This window comes from Zootoca vivipara, chromosome 3 (genome assembly GCF_965207765.1).
Source record: "Zootoca vivipara chromosome 3, rZooViv2.hap1.1, whole genome shotgun sequence".
Taxonomy (NCBI): Eukaryota; Metazoa; Chordata; class Lepidosauria; order Squamata; family Lacertidae; genus Zootoca; species Zootoca vivipara.
The window spans coordinates 108,018,393-108,038,952 of NC_142586.1; the positions used below are offsets into that span (position 1 = coordinate 108,018,393).

Sequence of the window (20,560 nt, forward strand, 5' to 3'; positions counted from 1 at the left end):
AATAAGGGTTAACATCCCAGACTTTGGAACTGCTTCTCCAGAAAAGTTAGACTGGCTCCCTCCTTGTGGTCCTTCCACCAGCAGATGAACCCTTTTTTGTTCCAATACACTTTTGGGAACTGACTGCTTTTAACCGCTTTTATTGTAATTATTCGTATGAGTTTGTGAGCTGCCTTGAGTCCCATCAGGGTAAAGGGTGGGGCATAAACATACAAAAAGGGCCAAAAAGCAGGCAACCAGTCCTTGAGTTGCTCCTTTTACACAGACTTTTCAAGAGACAAAGCAGGCGCCTCAATTGCCAGGTTTCAGCCAGTCCAAGGTAGCATCAATTATTTTTCTTAAACACTGCTGCCTAGTTGACAACACTGTTACTGCCCACATATTAAAAACAGTAACTTATTGCCACTTGTTTTTAGTTCCAATGAGAACCAATGTTGCTGTCACTTCATTTTGATTTATTTTTCTTTTGTGTTTTAATATCATGCTTTGCTATTTCTTCCTTGGGCGTCAACCATTTTTCCCACAAAAGAAGTATCAATTGTAACAGGTATATTAGGACTGTACAAAATAACCACCAACGGCTAAAGTTGATGGACGTGGGAGATCATTTCAGTCAGCTGCCATGAACCCACTGTGGCCTAACACTGTAAGCAAGTTCGCCCTATGTTTTTTGTACTGACATGCAGTCCTAACCATCATTGGACATGCACTCACACCGGCAGCGTGTAAAATCTGACAATCATGCCAGGAATGATGCCAAAATAATGGTGAAAACTGCTCCTGTCTATACCGATTACATTACACATGCCTAGGAATGATGTGGACTGCAAAGATGGACAAAGGTATCGCTTGAATCGGTGAAAATTAACCGGAGTTGGCTTTTGATTCGCACCCTAAGTTGTGTGTGAAATTGGGCGCTCCGAGCAGCTTCACATGTAACAAGACCAATAGGTACACTTTGTGTATACAGTTGTACCTTGGAAGTAAACGAAATCTGTTCGGAAGTCAGTTCGACTTCCAAAACGTTTGGGAACCAAGGTGCAGCTTCCGATGGGCTGCAGGAAGCTCCTCCAGCCCATCGGAAGCTGTGGAAGCCGCAACGGACGAAATCACTGTGGAAGCTGTGGAAGCCGCAACGGACGAAATCACTTCCGGATTTGCGGCGTTCGGGAGCCAAAACGTTCGTCTCGCAAGGCGTTCAACTTCTGAAGTACGACTGTACTGCAGAGTACCATACAATACACAATAAGAAATCTTTGATTGACAGTATGCTACATATAACTTCAATGGAGAACCGGCACACATGCAGTATAAGAAGCTGCATCCTTTTCAAACATTGTGGAGAACAGTGCAGAGACATCGTTTGAGGCAGCCCCTAGATAGTGAGCTGATCGACAATGCATTTAACATTAAGCTTTCACTTCTAGAGACTATTTTTTTGGTGCGTTAAAACACCCATTCCCTTGAGGTGGAGAGAGCAAAAGCATAAACATAAAATTTCTGTTAAAAGATTGGCACGGCATCTTTCAATTACACTTTCCATAGCTGCTGGGGGTTAGGTGAATCCTCAAATAAACGCAAATAAAATAATAGTTTAGAAATTTTTTTGAGAGAAAGAGAAAGAGAGAGAGGTGGGGGGGAAGGGGAATTCTCTAATCCTAAGTAAGTTAAAATCCTTGCCTTGATAGGAAAGTATTCAGAAAGAGGCTTGTCAAAGCCACCTGGCACACTGCAGTATTCTGTGGGGTAGATAAGTGTAGCAGAACGAAGAAGGTGGTGCAGTAGGTTACAAGACAGAATGTAACCCTGCTTACAGGTTAAATGGAGGGTTCGCTGTAGAATCTTCAAAAGCTGCTCCCTGTACGGCAGCAACTTCTTCCCATCCACACGAGTGATCTAGCCAAAGAGTTGAAACATCAGAAATTAAATATATCAACAACAAACTAGGAACGCGACACACAGGAACGCAAGCTCTGGAAGAGAAAATCAATGCATATTTTGCATTTTGAGTGCCGCAACTACTCTAAATAGGACCCAGGTACCAACACAGCCCCACCAAATGTGCCCATTGCAAGTTTTGCCTGACTCTATTGGAGCCCTTTGCTCTTAACTGAATCTGTCTGAATCTCAAACACCCCCTGCAGCACCTGGAACTTCTCCTGGAACTTGACTTTTGCATTGCCCCAACGATTTGACTTCAGACCCTGGCCAGACCTTGCCTTTTGGATTGCCCTCATGAGTGAACTTAGGACTGCTAGCTTTGGCTAAACCAAGACAACTCCACCAGCAAACTGCATGTATGCCATTTTGAGCATCTCTGTTTAACGGTTGGATATAAAGGTAAAGAAGAAGAAAGTGAATTTCCAAAGGAAATCCGTTGCAATGGGCTGAAGGAAAAGGGTGTGACAATGAATAGTTTTCATGTGCCATTATGTTCCCAACAGGATGAACATCTGGGAGCAATGCTGCAGCTGCTGTTTTTCCACTCAAAGCCTTGCAGCTGCAACCTTGATAGGGAAGCTTTTGTCTCCCCACTCGTCCTTCAGGATAAAATAAGGATCGAGCTGTCACTGCTCAAAGCAGGACAGCAGGCACTGCACTGGGGTAATCTGACACAACGCCTTCCACTCTGTCTAGACAGTTTATTCTCAGTCACAATGCTCACAGGCTTCCCCCTGTGTATACATCACACAGAAAAGCGTTTATTTAAAAGTACTCGATTTTTTTACCCAAGCTAAGTATGGATCAAGTAGACGGTTGGAAAATAAAGCATTAAAAGTAGCATTCTCCATAATACCTCCGACAGAAGCTGAAGGTTCCACAGGAGCTCTTTATCTAACTCTTCATCACGCAAGACATCATCATCTAGAAAAGCAAAACATCAAGTCCTAATGTTATTCCACTCACCAAATTCTTATGGTTGACATAACAAGTTTTTGTTGTTGTTTTTTTAAATGCATATTCATGGTTTTTGCAAAGGGTGGAAAGAAGCCCACCAACAAATCACGTAACAGATGTGTGGATGCAAAGGCAACACATGATGTGATGGTGGTTTTAAGGGGATCTCTTGTAAAAATTATAGCTATACATAGGGTTACAGTATACGCCTTGAATCAATGTTTTTGAACAAATTAGCAACACTGGAAAGCACCAAATTTGTGATTATTGTTTTTGTACAGTTCAGTCAATGAAGGCCGATGTGATCTGTGATTTGATTTGCCAGGGTGGGTGGGGGTGCAGAAAACCCCTCGCAAATCTTCAAAAGGATCCATTTCACTGGATCCGGCATGTGTAGTCACTTTCTCTCTGGCATACAAGCAATTCCTTTTGTGACTCCTGCAGCATCACACTTCCAACACCTCATCCCACCTACCCCGGTTTTCCTTCCCCCTGTCTCCCAGATCCCTTTCCCTCCCTACTTTCTCAGCCCCTCCGCATTCTGCTTAGGTACTGATCTGGGCCTAGAAAAGCAAAAGAATGAGTGTTGGCTTCTTCCCCAACTTACTCCTTCTGCCTCCTAGCAAAGAGGACGGTGACAGGATTCACAGACATCAGGTGAAGTCCCCAAGGACACCACTGTGTCCCCAGGCACCACAATGGCAACTCAAACCTTCGAAACTGAACAAACCCAGTTAAAGGCACCCCTTCCTGCTCTCAGTTGTCTTCCACAATGGCGCTCACCTGAAGTATTAGTGATTAGACAAAAGACAAAATAGTGCCGGCACTTCAGGGGCTTAGGTGCTCTAAGGCTGTTGCTGGCAAAGCTCATGGTTGTTTCGGGCAAAGGCTCTGTGTGGATAGCTTTGGTTTTAATTTGTGTACTGAAGTCTGTCTCTCCTACAAAGCCCCCTAACAGATGCATTCCTGCCCCGCCCCATTAGGTTCAGTCTCCCTCTTCTACTGATCAGAAGGCGGGTGGGGTGGGGGGAATGAGAACTTTAAAAAGGTGGGAGACTAAGGACTACTCAAAAACTGTTGCTTATGAATGCAACAAACATGTGCTCATGTGCTCATTTGTACATGCAGTACACCAGTACACTTGTCCTGGGATCAAGATTGGCTGCAACGTGTGTCAAAGGTATACTCGGTTGTAATGCCAAGTTTGCCTCTGAAGACTATGTGAAAAGGCTTTCAAAGCACTTATGTCTAACGTGCTTCCTACTGTGTATTACGACATTAAAAGGTAAAGGGCCCGTGGACGGTTAAGTCCAGTAAAAGGCGACTACAGGGTTGCGGTGCTCATCTCACTTTCAGGGCGAGGGAGCCAACGTTTGTCCACAGACAGCTTCCCGGGTCATGTGGCCAGCATGACTGAACCACTTCTGGCGCAACGGGAATGGGTAATAATAATAATAATAATAATAATAATAATAATAATTTATTATTTGTACCCAGCCCATCTGGCTGGGTTTTTCCCCAGCCACTCTGGGCGGCTTCCAACAAAGATTTAAGATACATTAAAATGTACATGAATTAAGGAACTGGGAATGGCTGCAGCTTTCTCCAGCATATAAACTGAGTGATAAACACGTTTGCTGGCATGTAGTGCACATGCAACAGGAGCGCTGTGAAGCAAAGATAAGGGTTTGAGGCAAGAAGTGCAGAACAGCTTATCCGAATTTCGTCCTTGCCCAGATGCTGCTTTGAGACTGAAACAAATGGAGTGCATCAAAATAACGGGTCCCAACCAAGAAGCAGCATCCAATAATCTGCTACCTTAAAAAGGGGGCGGGGGGAAAGGTGTGAGGACCCTTTTTTGGCTTTAGCTACAGTCAGCTAATCTTCTGGAATTAGTTTAGTATTTATTTATAAACTCCCCTTCATCACTAGATCCCAGGGCAGTTAGGAAGGAATTACACATGAAAACATGAAGTAAATGATGCCAGAGTGCAAGTGTGGTTAGAGCGCTGGATTTGAAATGGGGAGGTCTATGTTAAAAATCCCAGTGGGTCACCTGGGTCACTGGGTGCTCACGGGCCACTGGAGATTTCGAATCCTCACCTGCTTACAACAGGGGTTGTCATGATAATAAAAATAGCAGGTGGAGCCATGTATGTTGCCCTGAGCAGCTTGGGAAAACTGTGAAATATAAACATGCAAAATATCCTCCAGATAGCAGTACGTTTTAAATAAGTAAATAAAAACACCACATTATAAACAGGCAAACACACACCGTCAAACACAAGCCAATCACAAAACAATGTAAAATCATTGAAACTTACTGAGAGTAAGATGTGTTATAACACTGCAGCAATGGGGTACAAAGAGCTTCAAAGACTCCTCAGGACAGCACTGAAATGTCACAAAGAATCAAGTTCTACATTAAGATCTCTTTGCGAGCGTGGAAGTTTGTATGCTTTAAAGATAATGAGCATCCTACAGCAATAGTTAGAAATCTGCCTCTGATTACAGGCCTTGATTCTGGGAGGCATGAATGGCTGGGTAAGATAATGTGCAATTTAAGGCCCACAAGCACAGAGAGAAGAAGTGGCCAATATTCCCAGGGCCAGCAAAAAACAAAGCAGCTAGGGTTACTCCTTGGTTTGCACCTCAACCAAGAAAAGCTGAGAGGAGGGAAAGAATAAGGTCTCACTTTCACGGCAGCTCGGCACATGTCGGCCACCATCCGTCCTGCTACTCTTGTCTCAAATATATTCGAAACGGCAAAATTGAAAACCTTCTCCAAGGCAACCTAAGAGAAATGCACCGAAGAAAAAGTCCAATTCAATCATCTAGGTAGGAAACATCATTTTATGGGCAGATATATATATATATATTCTGATTTAAATATATAATTGATGACATTCTCACAGTGCAGGCAGAGGAGCTACATGGAATCCACTGCAAGTTCAGTCTCTACCATGATGAGAAAACCAGAAAGGAATAAGGAAACCAAGTGTTCACCAATGCCATGTGGCAAACCACTTTTGGCAAGGGCATCGCAAGTCAAACACTTAATGAGATAGTTCCGCTCTTGCATAATCTACAGGGAACATGCAACTCCTTCTCCTGGGGGCGGCAGCAGCACAGTGCTAGAAAGGCAGGATATATGACTAAGGGAAACACACTAGTTCTTCTTCTCTGAGCAAGTCACTTTCACCTACTGCCTCTGCCACTGATTAACCACGCATGATTAAAAGAAACATGCTAGTAATAGGTCTGTGAAGCATCCAGGGATATGAAGACAGCTTGGGTAAGTCCAGCAGGTGACTTAGGTAAGTCACCCACCCTTCAGAATACCATGGAGTCTCTCAGCTTTAGCAGATAGGAAATAATAATAAAAGCTTGCCTAAGAATCATTTGATTTTCTAAGGCAGAACACAGGAGTCATGTACATATTGAAGAAGCTGCTTATTAAGGAGCTAAAAGATACATGAAGAAGGCCTATGAGAAAAAAATAAAGAAAAATACAACACATTTTATTTTAAGCCTGGTGTTGTCTTAAATCAAGCTACGGTGTGACTTTCCCCTTGCATTCTAGATGTTCTTTAAGTCAGAAGGAAGCAGTCATTTCCCTGTCCTAGTTTCCACTAAGGTGATAATCCTGTGTCTGGGTTATACCACTTCAGATTGCAGGTGAGAGCTCAAATGAATGCATTTCTTCCATACAAAAACATTGCCTCCACACCCAAAATGGAGAATGTCACAAAGGAAGATGGTTCTATAGCCCAGGTGCAAGTTTATCATCTTAACGGAACTAGGTCCTTAACATCAAGCTTTAAAAGAAACCAAAAAACGTCATGGAGTTGTGACATCACAAAGTCTGCTCCTGGCATAGAAAACAACATCAGCACAGATTTGAAGAACTATGCTATTAATTCTGAATGTCCAAGGGGGCTTTTGGCTTGTATGTCTCAAACAGTCATTCTCCTTCCATGCCGCTTGGTATGCCTCTTTTGAAACTGACACGTTTCAGAAGCAGTTTGCGGTACAGTATGAGGCCGTGCCTTTTTAAATAGCGAAGTAACCCACCCGCTGTCCCCACTAAGCATGTCCAAGTAGATATTGGGAACCCATATTGTATACAGGTATTCTACTTTAATTGTGTGCTACAATTTTACAGTGCTTTATGATTGCAGGCTAAGCAAACGAACATCTACCCTGGCCTTTTAATGTACTTCCTTGCCTAAACACAGAACAGGGAAAGGGGAAAAAAAGAATATTGAAACCATCTACAGTTCCACAAGCTTTTGTTTTATCAAAAAAAAAAGTGAGGCAAAGAAGTTGAACACTTTTCCTACTCTTGGTGACACATACCTTAAATATCTCTTTCGAACACTGTGTGAGAATTGTGCTGAAAGTTGAGGACAAGCCTAATTCCACTAAACTCTCCAAATGAGTCATCTTTTCTGTCTCCGTCTCTTCTCTTGTTTGTTCCAGTGTGCTGCTTTCTATGAGCGCAAAACACCTACACAATAAAAAGCCGAAGAAAAAGTATTAGGATTTTGGTGTTTTTTTTTACCATGGGGAGATAGCTCACTGATGTCTCTCCACGCACTGTCTGCATAATAGGTTTGCCTGGCTTGTAAGGTCAGTGCTTGCTTCATCTTCAAAGAAATCTAAAAATCAAGGAAGAGGAAGAAATCTGCCACAAGAAAAGACAGGAGTGTCTACTGGGCTAAAGAAGCACAGAAGTACCATGTTTTTTGGCTGCAGGCTTCAAAGTGCCAAATCAGAAAACTGAGGAGGAAGGAAAGAGCTGTACAGCCACTCATTTTGAAAACAGCCCTGGAGAAAGGCACTGAGATGCTGTAGCAAGATATATCCATGCTCATGGCTTCTGCTGTTGCAGTTCTGTCAATTCATGCACCGCAATCAACCCTCTCTCCCTCTCTCCGCAAGCACCAACCCAAAGAACAGACAGTCTGTGAATCCTTCAACTTATCATTTCCCCCAATTTTTAAATGCAATTTAAAATGTATAGTCTTAAACATACATCACTCTGTATGTAGCCAGGTACTATTAAAAGCATTTCTGTACTAATCTGCCCTGTGACCAATAGAATTGGGAACATAAATTAGGAGAAAACATCCGGTGTGCAAGACTAAGTTTAGAAACACTTGGAAAGCCAGCAGAGCAGTTATCACCTCACCAGTACACTCAGTCTCCCACCACAACTTGCCTGTCCATAAACTGCAGTACAAAATCTTCAAATTCAGCAGTAGCAGAGCACAGTTCTCTCTCCACCTATGATGTCAGGGCACAACAGGAAATAAAATACTTCAGTTTCTAGTCCTTCCAAACTATGATACGCTTTCCAGGAAGCTGCTAGAAACCTCAGAATGATTTTACATATCCCTTTTAGTTTAGCTAGGCCATACACTCAAACGAAAACAGAACCATCAAAATACAGTTTTATGAAATTATTATTTTCTCCAAAAAAATCATTATACTGTCTTCTAAACATTCTGCCCCTCAGTTACCCATGCCACAATCCTCATTCTTGTCAAACAGGTTAAAACTCCAAATCCTGGGATCAGCATTGAAAAACTGTACAAAACCAAAAACTTTCATTTGCAAATTTGGGCCATATATGTAATTTCATTCTTCCAGGTGCAACGCATATTTTTTGCTTGTGAAGTATAGACAAAAGAATATTATTCCCCCTTTCTTGAAATGGGCTTTAACTTATACAGGCATCTTTTGCCCTCTCGTATTTACACTGTAACATCTTTTTAAACAGTTCAACATGCGATAGCTTCTTACACTTAAAAAAAAGAAGTATATAGACTTCCGGTCTACCGCCATTGCTGACCAGCAGGAGAATCTCGAGCTCAGAGATTCTCTTGCGCTGTGAGGGAAGGGGGAGCCGTGAGAGCGCCGCGGACCCCCAAAAGAGCTCCAGATTGAGCATTCCAGAGACGTGGGGACTCAGCTGCACCTTTTTCTGTCTCCTTCGCCCCCCGGTAGCCCTATTAAGGGAGCCGAGAGCGAGCAGAGTGGATCTGCTATCAGAGTTAATCTGCTACCCTCGCAACGTGAAGCTCCGAGCTGGCAGTCTGTGGAGCAGTGGATTTTTCCAGACTTAAAGGATTTGAAAATATTGGACACCGTGAGTAAAGGAAAATGATTTTAAAAATTTTAATTGAAAAGATTTGGACACGGGAGGAAATTAAAAGAGGAAGTCGATTTCCCTCATTGAGCAAACTAAGACGCAGTTAACTTTCCTGAAGCCAGGAAGTTGACAGGAAGTCTTTAACCACCAAAAATCTGACTTAAAACTTCCCCCCTAAGGCAGGGAAAGGGGAGAAAGGTTGAATTTCTCAAAATCCCTGTAAAGGTTCTTTAATTTGGTCTGGGGAAAGTCCCCCTGGAAGCTGGAGTCGGGTCACTAGAGGGATCAGCGAGCCGCCATTATGACATCACAATAGGATGGAATTTGTTTAACTCTTTGAGGCTGAAAGCTGTCAACATTGAAGAGAGTGTAAAATACAAGGTTGTGAATAAGAGGTTTGACAGCTGCTCTTTTCATAAATGGATATATGAGTTTTAAGATATGAAGAAGAATTAAAAATGAGAGTTTGTAACCAGATCCAGCATAATTTCTGTTTCTGAAGTTTGGAAATACGAGCTGTACCATTTCCTGCTGTAATCTGTGCTGTTCCCACGAAATTGGAGACGACCAGGATGTCAGTAGACATAACATCATCTGACCTTATTGACTTTGAAAAGGAACTTATGGAATTGCTTTTGGATTTTAGGGATGAACTGCGTCAGAATGCTATACAGATTAAAAAAATAAGACAGAACTGTGCGGAAAGTGAGAAAGGACTAATCTTAACAAAGTATGAAGAGAAGCAAGATGAATAATCATCAGCCATGGACAATGTAATTTAATTTAAAGATGATGAAGAAGCTGCATGGAACATTGTTCCCTCAATGGGGGGGGGGGACAGGACTCATGCTTGATTCAAAAAGCCTTCAAGGAAGAACCAGCATGGAACAATGCCCTCCCAGTGAGAGAGGGAGGACAGGACCCATGCTGGGGCCAGAGCTTAAGTGGTATCAAAATTGAGACATGGCTGGAAAGTGGAAATGTAGTTGGATGGTATTGTGCAACAGCTAGGAAATTGGGGAGGCAGCAGGGGACAAAGAAGGGAGAGTGGTGGATAGGTGGTGAAAGAGCAGGAGTGGGGTGAGGAGTAATAATGGATGTTATTTTCTGACTGATTAAGATGGCCCGAAACTGGAACGACCTATAGAACTGGCTGATTCATCTGGGAGGGGGGGCCGAATTAGATTTAAGTGTTTAAATGTTATTATGATAAAATAAATAATATTTGAATGTATGGAAAAATTTGGGTATAAATATGAGGCTAAGGGGAGAAATAGAGGATAGATGGATGGAAAAATAAATTTAGATTTGGATTAAGATAAATTACGGGTGGAAGATAATTGACACACTGAAGAATAGAAATAGTTGTGAGATAATGAAAAAAATGTGTTAGAATGATCTAAGATAAATGAAAATTGCTTAATGTGGAGTTAAAAATGGACCCAGTGTGAGGGGAATCAAGGAAGTCTACAATGTTAATCAAAATGTTAGATTTGATATGTTTTTCCTTTTTATGTTTTTATTCTTGTGGGTTTTTTGTGAATTTTTTGTAATTTGGAATGTTAGAAAATCAATAAATATTATTTGGAAAAAAGAAGCAGCAGCATATATTAGCCAAGAGTTTCTTACACTAAAGAACACTTGAAACAGCATATATTAGCCATTTAACATCTTACCTCTGTGAGGTTATTTCTCTCTTGTAGTACAGATGAACAATCTACTAAAGGCACAAGAGTGGAAAACGTTGCAATAAACTGGAATGTGATCTATTGGAAGATGAAAAGGAAGTTTTAGTGTGAATCACTTATACTGAAAGACAGCATGTTTGTTTTTTGAACTGTAATGTGAAAAATTGAAATAGGCGGTAAGGCAAACCCTTGTGTCAAGGTTGGGTCAAAACGTCTGACCATTCATCCTAAACCTCGTGTGTGATGTAACATGCATCGCACCACAATAAGTGCATGCTTACTTTGAATTCCTGCTGCCTTATACCACAACTCCTTTTTAAGGTAAATGAGCACAAAAACGGCACATATGACAACAAAGGATGAGTACGGGATACTCCGATTTCAAATGTCTAGACCAAACCAGAGGGTTGCAAGATGAATTACAAAAAGATGTCTGGCACAATGTCTTATTACATTGAATATTTTGTATGAACTGCACTCTGTTCATATTTGTGTGTATTCGTTTAAACACTTGGTATAACACATGGAACATGCCTGGGCAAGTAATTTATCACCTTTTATTATATAGATTTACTTTATGCATTTAGGGACGCGGGTGGCGCTGTGCGTTAAACCACAGAGCCTAGGGCTTGCTGATCAGAACATTGGCGGTTCGAATCCCCGCAATGGGGTGAGCTCCCGTTGCTCGGTCCCAGCTCCTGCCAACCTAGCAGTTCGAAAGCACGTCAAAGTGCAAGTAGATAAATAGGTACCACTCTGGCAGGAAGGTAAACAGAGTTTCCATGTGCTGCTCTGGTTCGCCAGAAGCGGCTTTGTCATGCTGGCCACATGATCTGGAAGCTGTACGCCAGCTCCCTCAGCCAATAGAGCGAGATGAGCGCCGCAACCCCAGAGTCGGTCACGACTGGACCTAATGGTCAGGGCTCCCTTTACCTTTTTACTTTACACATTTATATTTTATACATGTGGTAGTCCCACCCCCTGCACTACCAAAAATAAAATAAAATGTGGTAGTCCCTTGCTAAAGCTGCTCACTAGGTATCATTTTTCTTCCTTGTTCTCCATATCCTGAACAACCACTATTTATAATTTCTTTCCAACAACTTTAAAAAACACCTAGGCAGAGTAGATAGGTAAGGGGGGGGGAAGCCACCAGAGAGTTATGCATTCTTTCATAGTTTTATTACATTACAATACAAGCCACCAAACTGCACTCATTTGGGCACTCTTGTGTGTGCTGTGCCCTTCCCCCACACAATGGAGCTGGTCTAAGGTCCTTAAGAGGGCCCCCCACAATGGAGCTGGTCTAGGGTCCTTAAGAGGGGGAGAAGTGGCAGCTTGGAGAAAGGGCGGGGTTGAAATATGACAACAGGCCACATGGGGCAGGGCAATGAAGCTGTGGAGAAATTTGACTGTGCCGTAACGGTATGCGGAAGAAAGTTCACTCACCATGCATTTGCTAAAGTCGTTTGGATCCACACCAGGCAAGGCTCTCATCAGCAGAGGCAACATGTGCGTTGGACCTTCGGGAAATGACTGGCCCCCAGATACCAGGCTACGAGCTACTCCAATTACACAGCTTAAAGTGGCTGTGAGTTGGTGAGGTTCTGTCAAAGTCTCCAGTGCAGGGTATGTTCTATCCGTTTTTTGTGGAAGAGAAAAATTACAATTAGATGAGCTCTCTTCTATGGTGATGCAGTGTGCCACTGAAATAATTCTTTGCATTTTTACTCTTGTAGGGAAATAGGGAGCTGCCTTATACAGTCCGCTGGTCCACCTAGCTATGTATGATCTACAATAACTGCCATTAGCTCTCCAGAGTTTCAGAAGGGGGGGCATTCCCAGCACTACCTAGAGATGATGGAGATCAAGGCTAGGACCTTCCACATTCAAAGGAGTTTCTCTACCAATGCGCTACGGCCTTCAGCTACACCTGTACTAAATATATGGCCCATATGCAGAATGTGCAAAATTAGTTCTCAGCCAGGGTCATTCAATAAAGCTGGAAGGTGGGAGGATCATGGCAGACAAAAGGGAAATAACTTCTCCACAAAGCACAACTTTAGAGACAATGTTAAAGAAGATTAGATGGGCTCATGAAGGACAAGGCTATCATCAGCTACTAGCCATGATGACTTTATAAGCAAGGGTAGCCAACGCAGCGCCCGACAGGGACACACACACTCTGAGAGGACTTCCATGGTGCCCAAAACATCCCCTCCCCTCACACTGAAAGGTGAGGCTTCAACATTAGCCGGGGGGGGGGGAAGCATTCTACGGTAGCCAGCAGGTATGTGCATGGTGTCCACAATGGCTTGTCCAGTTTACAAATGTAAACTCACAAGCCCTAGAAGGTTGGTGACCTCTGCTGTGTAAGCTCTCCAGGATCAGTTGCTGGAGATCAACAATGGGAGAGGACTAAAGCCCCCCCCCCAATGTCCCGCTGGTGGGCTTCCCAGAGGCATCTGGTTGACCACTGCAGAAAACAGAATGGCTGACAAGGCAGACCTTTGGTCTCAACCAGTCTGGCTGTATGCACTTGACATCTTAGTGCTCCATGTTGGAAAATAAGGCATTAACATTATTTTCAGCGGCAGGAGCTCTAATCAGATGTATATTTTTATAGTTTGTCTATATGAAATATAGACACTGAATTTCAAACAAACCCTATGTGGGCTATGTAATATAACATTAAATATCAGCAAAATGAAGTTGCATTGCGCTTCTTTCTACTCAGGACCACATGAAAAAACCTATGGCAGGAAATGCTTAATATTGTTCAAATTTGCAGTCAATCCTCTGTTTTGTGGCAATTATAAGCCACCACATTTGAATGGCAGTATTATAAATTTAAAAATAAAAATAAAATAAAACGGGAGACAGGCAAGAGGAATACATTATGCATTGAGCAGAAGTCCAATGTTCACTTGCCAAATTTGAGTTTTTCAGCTGCAGAAAGGATGCAACACTTTTCTTGGCCATCTAAAACATAGACACTAAACCACTTTTTCCAAGTCCTATTTGGACTCACTTTTCAAGTACTGGTGGGATTACCAACTCAGGGCGCATCAGTGCGAGATTCTGCAGAGCTTGGGCTGCTTCTAGGCTTCCAGTTTTGCTGAACATTGCTAAAAGAACAGGCTGAATAATACATTCTACAAAGTCTGTTATATCCTGGTCGGTGAGTTTATGGCTGTCAGGCACAGGAGTAAGCCAAGTCATCTTCTTGTAACGCTCACGATGCAATCTTCTGACAACGCTACTGGGTAGCCGCTGAAGCAGCTTCATTAGCTTGTTCTACCACCATACCAAAAAGACAAGAGAAACAATTTCAGTGACATAGCAGTAAGAAGAAATACAAAAGCTATTTTGCCCTCTCTACACTTAAGTGCATTAAAAATCTGTCAATTTCTGGGCAATTTGTCAAGCAGCCTAATTTATCCCATTCCCTTAAAATGTATATCCAGGGCCAGGTGACTAAGAGCCTATTTGGACATGCAAATTATTTCCATGCAATATGGCCAGATTATCCATGAGAGACAATTGAGTGGAGGGTGTAACTTGTAGCCAAGCAGGCCAGATACAGCCAGAGCTACTTGGAAACAGCGTATGTGAATAAAGTGGTTAAAAGTTTTGTATTTATGGGCGTCAACAACCACACCTTTCGTTTTCCACCAAGATGGTGGTGTTCAACTAAGTTTTATTCACATTAGAACCACTGCAATTAAGGAACTCAACTCAGTCATGTTCTTTAATTTGATTGGGTCTTCTCTAAATAAATCCTAGTTGAATACCACCCAGTATTTTCAACATCAATCTAGAAACAGGTTTAGACAAAACTGGTGTGCAGCTATACTAGTACAATTAAACAAGATGGCCTAGTCAGAATACAATGCATCAGTAGCTGAAGAAAATGAAGAGCACCAAGATTCCACTCCAAGACAAACACTGAAGTGCTTGATGTCAAGATCAGAAATATATATATACATAAATCCTTACCAACCAGCGGCCATTATTTGAGGGATGGTAAAAAGATGCAATGCTTTTGAATAACCCAGACAGGTGCTTCTGTACAAGCTTGCTTGGTCCACCCTGTCCAGAAACAAAGATAAACCAAGTTATTTGATACAACTTCAAAGAACACGAACTGCGCCAAAATGCAGTTATAAACCACTCAATTTTAATGGGCCCCAAGATAAAGGATTAATAAAGGGTTAGAGTCGCATCATGTTCTTTTCAGTAGCAGTGAACTTACTGAGGTGGAAAGCCAAACCCAGCCCAAAATATTTTTTATGGAAGTGCTTACCCAAACTTGCAGTATGTATAATGTTTGGCCATCACGTGTAGGGGAGACCAACCTTCTCAGTTATCTAAACTGTGCCCTCAAAAGGTTTTCAAATATATGAACTACAGAAGTTCCAACTTCCAAAATGAAAGGCTGGAATTGGGGCAGCTAGCACCAAAACCCACACAAAACAGATGCAATGTACTGTATGTAGTTTTCCTGTTAATTCACCCCCTAAAAACAAGTATCTGACCTATCTGTCCAGTACTAGTTAAAACAGGTTCAAAAACATTCTCATACTAGTTTATAATTCAGAGGATCTGAAGGGGAAGCTTCCTTTTTCTTGTTTGAATCAGAAAACTTCGTTTTGATCTGACACCATTTTGTATCACACTGGTGTATGAACTCTTAACTAACCCTTCCTAGTAGGGAAAAAAATTGTTATTTGGTAGGAACGATGAGGAACCAGTGTCCTGGTACATTGACAGAATGCATCATTAATCTCTGAAGACAATAACCATAGCAACAACTGAAGGAATGCTAGGAGATCAGCTAGGTGGAACAATTGCATTTAATCTTGAAGTCAATTGAAGAATGGCTATATTAATCCAACATAAATGAAAGAGGAAGCTAGCAGATAGCCGATCTTCTGCTGTGTAAGCGCTGGTAACATATGTGGGGTTGCCTCTGAAGACAGTTCATAAACTTCACTTGGTGCAGAATTCAGCAGCCAGCTTGTTCATGTAATGCCAATCCTGGCAGTTTAAGTATATAACACCAATCCTGGACCAACTTCACTGACTGCCAATTAGTTTCTGGGCCAATGCAAAGTGCTGGTTCTGACCTATAAAGCCTTAAATGTCTCACCAAAGCAAAAAGGACTACCTCTCCTCATATGAACCAACCCAAACCCTGCAATCATCATCTGAGTCCCTTCTTTGTGTGTTCCCTCCACGAGAAGTCCACAAGGTGGAATGTTCTCCCCAGAGAGGCTCACTTGATGCTTTTATTAGATATCTTTAAGAGCCAGCCAAAAACATTCTGCTTCTGCCAGGACTTTGGCTAATTAAACAACTTACGGCCTTTTAAACTCCAGGGGGGGAGGGATTCATTTTTTTGTTATTATGTTACAAATTTTTGTTTTTTTAATATCATAACCCACCCTGTGTTCCTCAGACAAAGGGCAGTATAGAAATTTAATTTAAAAAAAAAATAGGATAAGTAGTCAAAAGTTAATAATGAAAGACATTGAAGAATCACATGTAAATCACTTATTATTATAATGAAAGGTTGGGGAGGGACAGGCAGAGGAGCCATATATTTTTGATGGGCTTAGATTTCATGAAGTGGGCTGTAATTGCTATAGAATGTTTTGTTGTATCCATATAACTAACAGTAGCACCGAAGTGTATAAAATTATACCACACACAGTCTTCCTATATCTGCGTGACTTTGTAGGAATAAAAGCCTAGTTTTTACTTCAAGCCTGTGCCTGTTTGGTGTTCCATTGGGGACCCCCATCAAACAGACCCCCTAGAAATTTCTCTGTCAGATCAGCTGTGAGAGCGCTACACGCAAGCATACAAAGAGCAAAGGATATGCTCTCATAATCTACAACAGAGATCTGTGGAGGCTACCTGATACTTCGCAAAAATCAGATTAAGCAGTTTTACGACCCCAGCAGCCCTGCCCAACTGATTTATAAACCAGTACCGGTATGTGATTAAGAGGTTTGCTGATAGTTTCACTCAAAAAGGAAAAAGTTGGTTTCAGGAGTGAGATAAACCCACTTGGGGCTTTTTTGTGAGGTCCTGGGCAAACCAGAGGACATGATGCCTCCTGGGATGCTTCTGGCTATGTGGTCATGGCTTAATTACTGAGTATGATTACCTACGACAGAATTGATTTGTGTAGTAAGAGCCCAGGACAGAATGCTCTCCCCGAAGAAGCTAGCCACACCAGCTCTTGGTTATACAGCACAACTTTATTCCCAAGCTTGTGGGCCAGCCAAAATATTTATCATCAAAAACAAGCTAACTGGGGAGAGAGAGGAAAGGTGTAGAGAAAATTAAAGGGTCCTACCATCATGGCTGTAATCCACATGACTGCATGCCCAATGTCATATGCATTTGTTAGGAATCGTGGAACTAACACTTGGTTGCTTCCCACTGGAAGGTTCAAACTTCGCAGTATTCTGGTAAATATCTGTAGAAAAAGTAATTCCACAATCAAATAACCGAAATGCATTTTGAACGGTGTTTGGTATTTCTTACAGAGTGTAAGAAAAGTGGCACAGCACTAGCACAGTGCTTTCAGAATGGATCCTGGAAAACTTTCAGGTAAGGAAGTGTCTGCAACTTCACTTCAACGGAACAATCTATTGTCCACCTGAGCCATCTTGAGATCTCCCTCAATTTATGTACCATTTGCTATTGCACAGAAAGTCCACATCTCTGCAAATTGGTTTGGAATTTCTCGCTGCTGCATCCCTTGTTAGCATCCGTAAAGCATCTACTTACGAGTTGCTGAAAAAATAAAGTCCCGCCATGCCTCAAGAAATTAATTAACCTTGCAAGTCAGTCAACTAAAGCTAAGCAAAAACCCACTTTCTCAGCAGTGGCCACTAAATCTCACGCTTCAGCTTCCTACATTACTGTGCACCATGAGAGAGGCTTGGTAGTAAGCTAATATGTTCCAGAAGTGTTTTAAAACCATGGAACAATTGTTATGATTAAGTAAGGCTTAAAAGGCCTCAAGGCCTTTTTACAGAAGCAATTTAGGACAAGCTATAAGAATGAGAGATTAAAAGTATACTAAACAAGCAGACAATTCTCATGTTATCCTTGTTTTAATATTATTCCTTCTATATATTGGATATTACCTTTGGAATATAGGGGTCCCAGTCAATGTAGCCTATGTTATCAGTGGCCAAGCGTGCAAAAAGGTTGACTAGATGCTGGAAAGAAAGAAACCACAGATAACATTTTCAGTACAAACTTTGCTTCTGCTTCTTCCCTTAACTGAACAGAGGTCGTACAAGAGAACTTCAGTACATACAAAATGGGATTAACTGCACATGGCCAAAAGTTTCAGCCAACCAAATTGCAAGGGTACTTGATCAAAAGATAATTTCAACTTTAGCCTGGGGTGTGTGTGTGTAAAACACTCTTAGCCCACACTACCTCCTTCTCTATGGTAAAAGAGGAGAAATTTAGGAGATTCCCTTTCTAGTTTTAGTTATATGCAGCTTGCAACGTTCTCACTTTTGACTGTCAGGTCTCTCGAGTGGACAGACATTTTAATAAGTGTTTACACTGTTGTACGTTGTCCTGGAACTTTGCGAGTGTGTGGTACATGAATACTTTTGTAAATACTAAATTATAAAATGTAATCTGGGAGCAGAATTATGGTTAATACTAACTAGGATTAATTTCAACAAGCCAACTTTAGGAACTATGGTTTGTAATTTACTTGTCTGAAACTAATCATAGCTAGAAGCAAACTCTCCCAAACTCCTCCTTCTGGCCATATGGGAGGAAGGGGTATGCATACCAAAGACTTCTTGCTGCTTGTGCATGTAATACTAAACCATAGCTTAACGTGATGTTCACATGCAGCCTATGTCTGCCCCAGGCTTGAAAGCTAACACAATGCTGATGTGAGAAATACAAAATTCAAGCGCCTGATGTCATGCTTTACTTTACAAAACTCTGACTAAATACAGTTCAATAATATTTATGGCAAACAAAAATAGAGCCCTTTGCCAGAGCCATATGATTCCTCTGCAAATTAAAAGATCATAGTAAACTGGTGTGATTTGAAAAGAATTAGAAAGTACACCCATTTTAATGGCCTAGATTTTGACTTTCAGCTTGGAAAAACAACATTACATAAAGGTAACAAAATGAAAATTTTGCAAGAGAGCAACTAACAATGTAAAAAGGAAGAAGAACCCAACCAAATATGGGCTTCTTTATTCAACTACTGGGCACATACGAATCCTAAATAATCACAGCCCACCCTAGAACTAATATTCCTAGTCCAATTACAACACTATGGTGACCGGGGGGAGTGGGGGAAAGAAGCCAAAGCAGGAATACTTACTCCTTCCCACTGCGGAAGATTCTGAACTGAAACCCACAGGCCTAGAAACTCATCAAACCAGAGCCTGCAAGACAATGAAATCAGGCAAACAGATTTGTTGCTACGCATTCCCGTTCTTAACAATAAACACTGCTCCCACCCTAATCATAGTAACAATTAATGCTCGGTATTCAAAAAATGAAGTGCTATATAAATATGAAATGGCACACATAATTATCTCAGAAATCATTACACCATCCAATAATGTCAGTCATTATTAGTTATAGTGCAGATGGTAGACTGTTAAGAGCAGCTTGCTTAAGGCCAGTCAGAGAGCATATGGGTGAAGAAGGAGAAATTAAAATGGGTGTTTCTGACTCTGACTGAAAGTTTCAGGCACTTTTCCTAGTCTCATACAGAATGTCATCAAAATATGCCCTGAGGGAAATGCCTTTTTTAAATCAATGTGGCCTCCAACAACGAATACTGCTTTATCCCTTGGCACAGTTGTCCTCCTTCCCACTCAAATCATTTCTAGACCCACAAATGTTTTAATATTTACATTGGCTAATTGAAATGGAGGAGACCCTTGAGAGTCCCATGGACTGCAAGAAGATCAAACCTATTCATTCTGAAGGAAATCAGCCCTGAGTGCTCACTGGAAGGACAGATCGTGAAGCTGAGGCTCCAATACTTTGGCCACCTCATGAGAAGAGAAGACTCCGTGGAAAAGACCCTGATGTTGGGAAAGATTGAGGGCACTAGGAGAAGGGGACGACAGAGGATGAGATGGTTGGACAGTGTTCTCGAAGCTACCAACATGAGTCTGACCAAACTACGGGAGGCAGTGGAAGACAGGAGTGCCTGGCGTGCTCTGGTCCATGAGGTCACGAAGAGTCGGACACGACTAAATGACTAAACAACAACAACAATTGAAGTTTGATTATTTTATAGCTGCTCCAGACTCCCATCACTATATTAGACACTGGCACATGCCTATTAAGGAGTATTTGCCACTACTGGTAACTGAGCGTTTGAAACAACGGCAAGGTGGCGCTTGGAGAATCCATTGTGATGTTCAATCACATCTGAAGAAGGAAACTCAAACGGCAACACACCTGCAAGCTATGTGGCGAGGCTACCAGGAGGAAACATAATAATAAAAAATCATTCCAGTAGCACCGTAGAGACCAACTAGGTTTGTCATTACTATGCGCTTTTGTGTGCATGCAAACTTAGTTGGTCTCTAAGGTGCTACTGGAAGGAATTTTTTTATTATGTTTCGATACGGCAGACCAACACAGCTACCTACCTGTAACTAGGAGGAAACATGATAGGAGAAAGCTGGTATTCAGAGACTCGGGAAAGGGAATGCCTTTTTTTCATACTAACTATAAGGAGGTCATTCCATTGTTCCATTTTATAGAGATGGTGACATGCCTAAAGCAA

At 41.8% G+C, this 20,560-nt stretch overlaps 1 protein-coding gene across 7 annotated transcripts in view; it reads right to left on the reverse strand.

Annotated features, from left to right (window-relative positions):
- The window catches only part of PSME4 (proteasome activator subunit 4), an 83,262-nt gene that overhangs the window by 40,721 nt on the left and 21,981 nt on the right, over nucleotides 1–20,560 (reverse strand). For all 7 annotated transcript variants that reach the window (XR_015949182.1, XR_015949183.1, XR_015949181.1 and 4 more), the window contains 13 exons: nucleotides 19,133–19,196; nucleotides 17,910–17,984; nucleotides 17,111–17,233; nucleotides 14,743–14,835; nucleotides 13,775–14,040; nucleotides 12,193–12,379; nucleotides 10,732–10,821; nucleotides 8,123–8,187; nucleotides 7,258–7,408; nucleotides 5,594–5,692; nucleotides 5,223–5,292; nucleotides 2,798–2,865; nucleotides 1,681–1,896 (listed from right to left, as the gene is read on the reverse strand). Coding sequence is in view for 4 of the 7 variants with exons in the window: in XM_060273130.2 (XP_060129113.1) it covers nucleotides 1,681–1,896; nucleotides 2,798–2,865; nucleotides 5,223–5,292; nucleotides 5,594–5,692; nucleotides 7,258–7,408; nucleotides 8,123–8,187; nucleotides 10,732–10,821; nucleotides 12,193–12,379; nucleotides 13,775–14,040; nucleotides 14,743–14,835; nucleotides 17,111–17,233; nucleotides 17,910–17,984; nucleotides 19,133–19,196 (1,567 nt within the window). In the remaining 3 variants the exon portion in view is untranslated. The remainder of the gene's footprint in view (nucleotides 1–1,680; nucleotides 1,897–2,797; nucleotides 2,866–5,222; nucleotides 5,293–5,593; nucleotides 5,693–7,257; nucleotides 7,409–8,122; nucleotides 8,188–10,731; nucleotides 10,822–12,192; nucleotides 12,380–13,774; nucleotides 14,041–14,742; nucleotides 14,836–17,110; nucleotides 17,234–17,909; nucleotides 17,985–19,132; nucleotides 19,197–20,560) is intronic.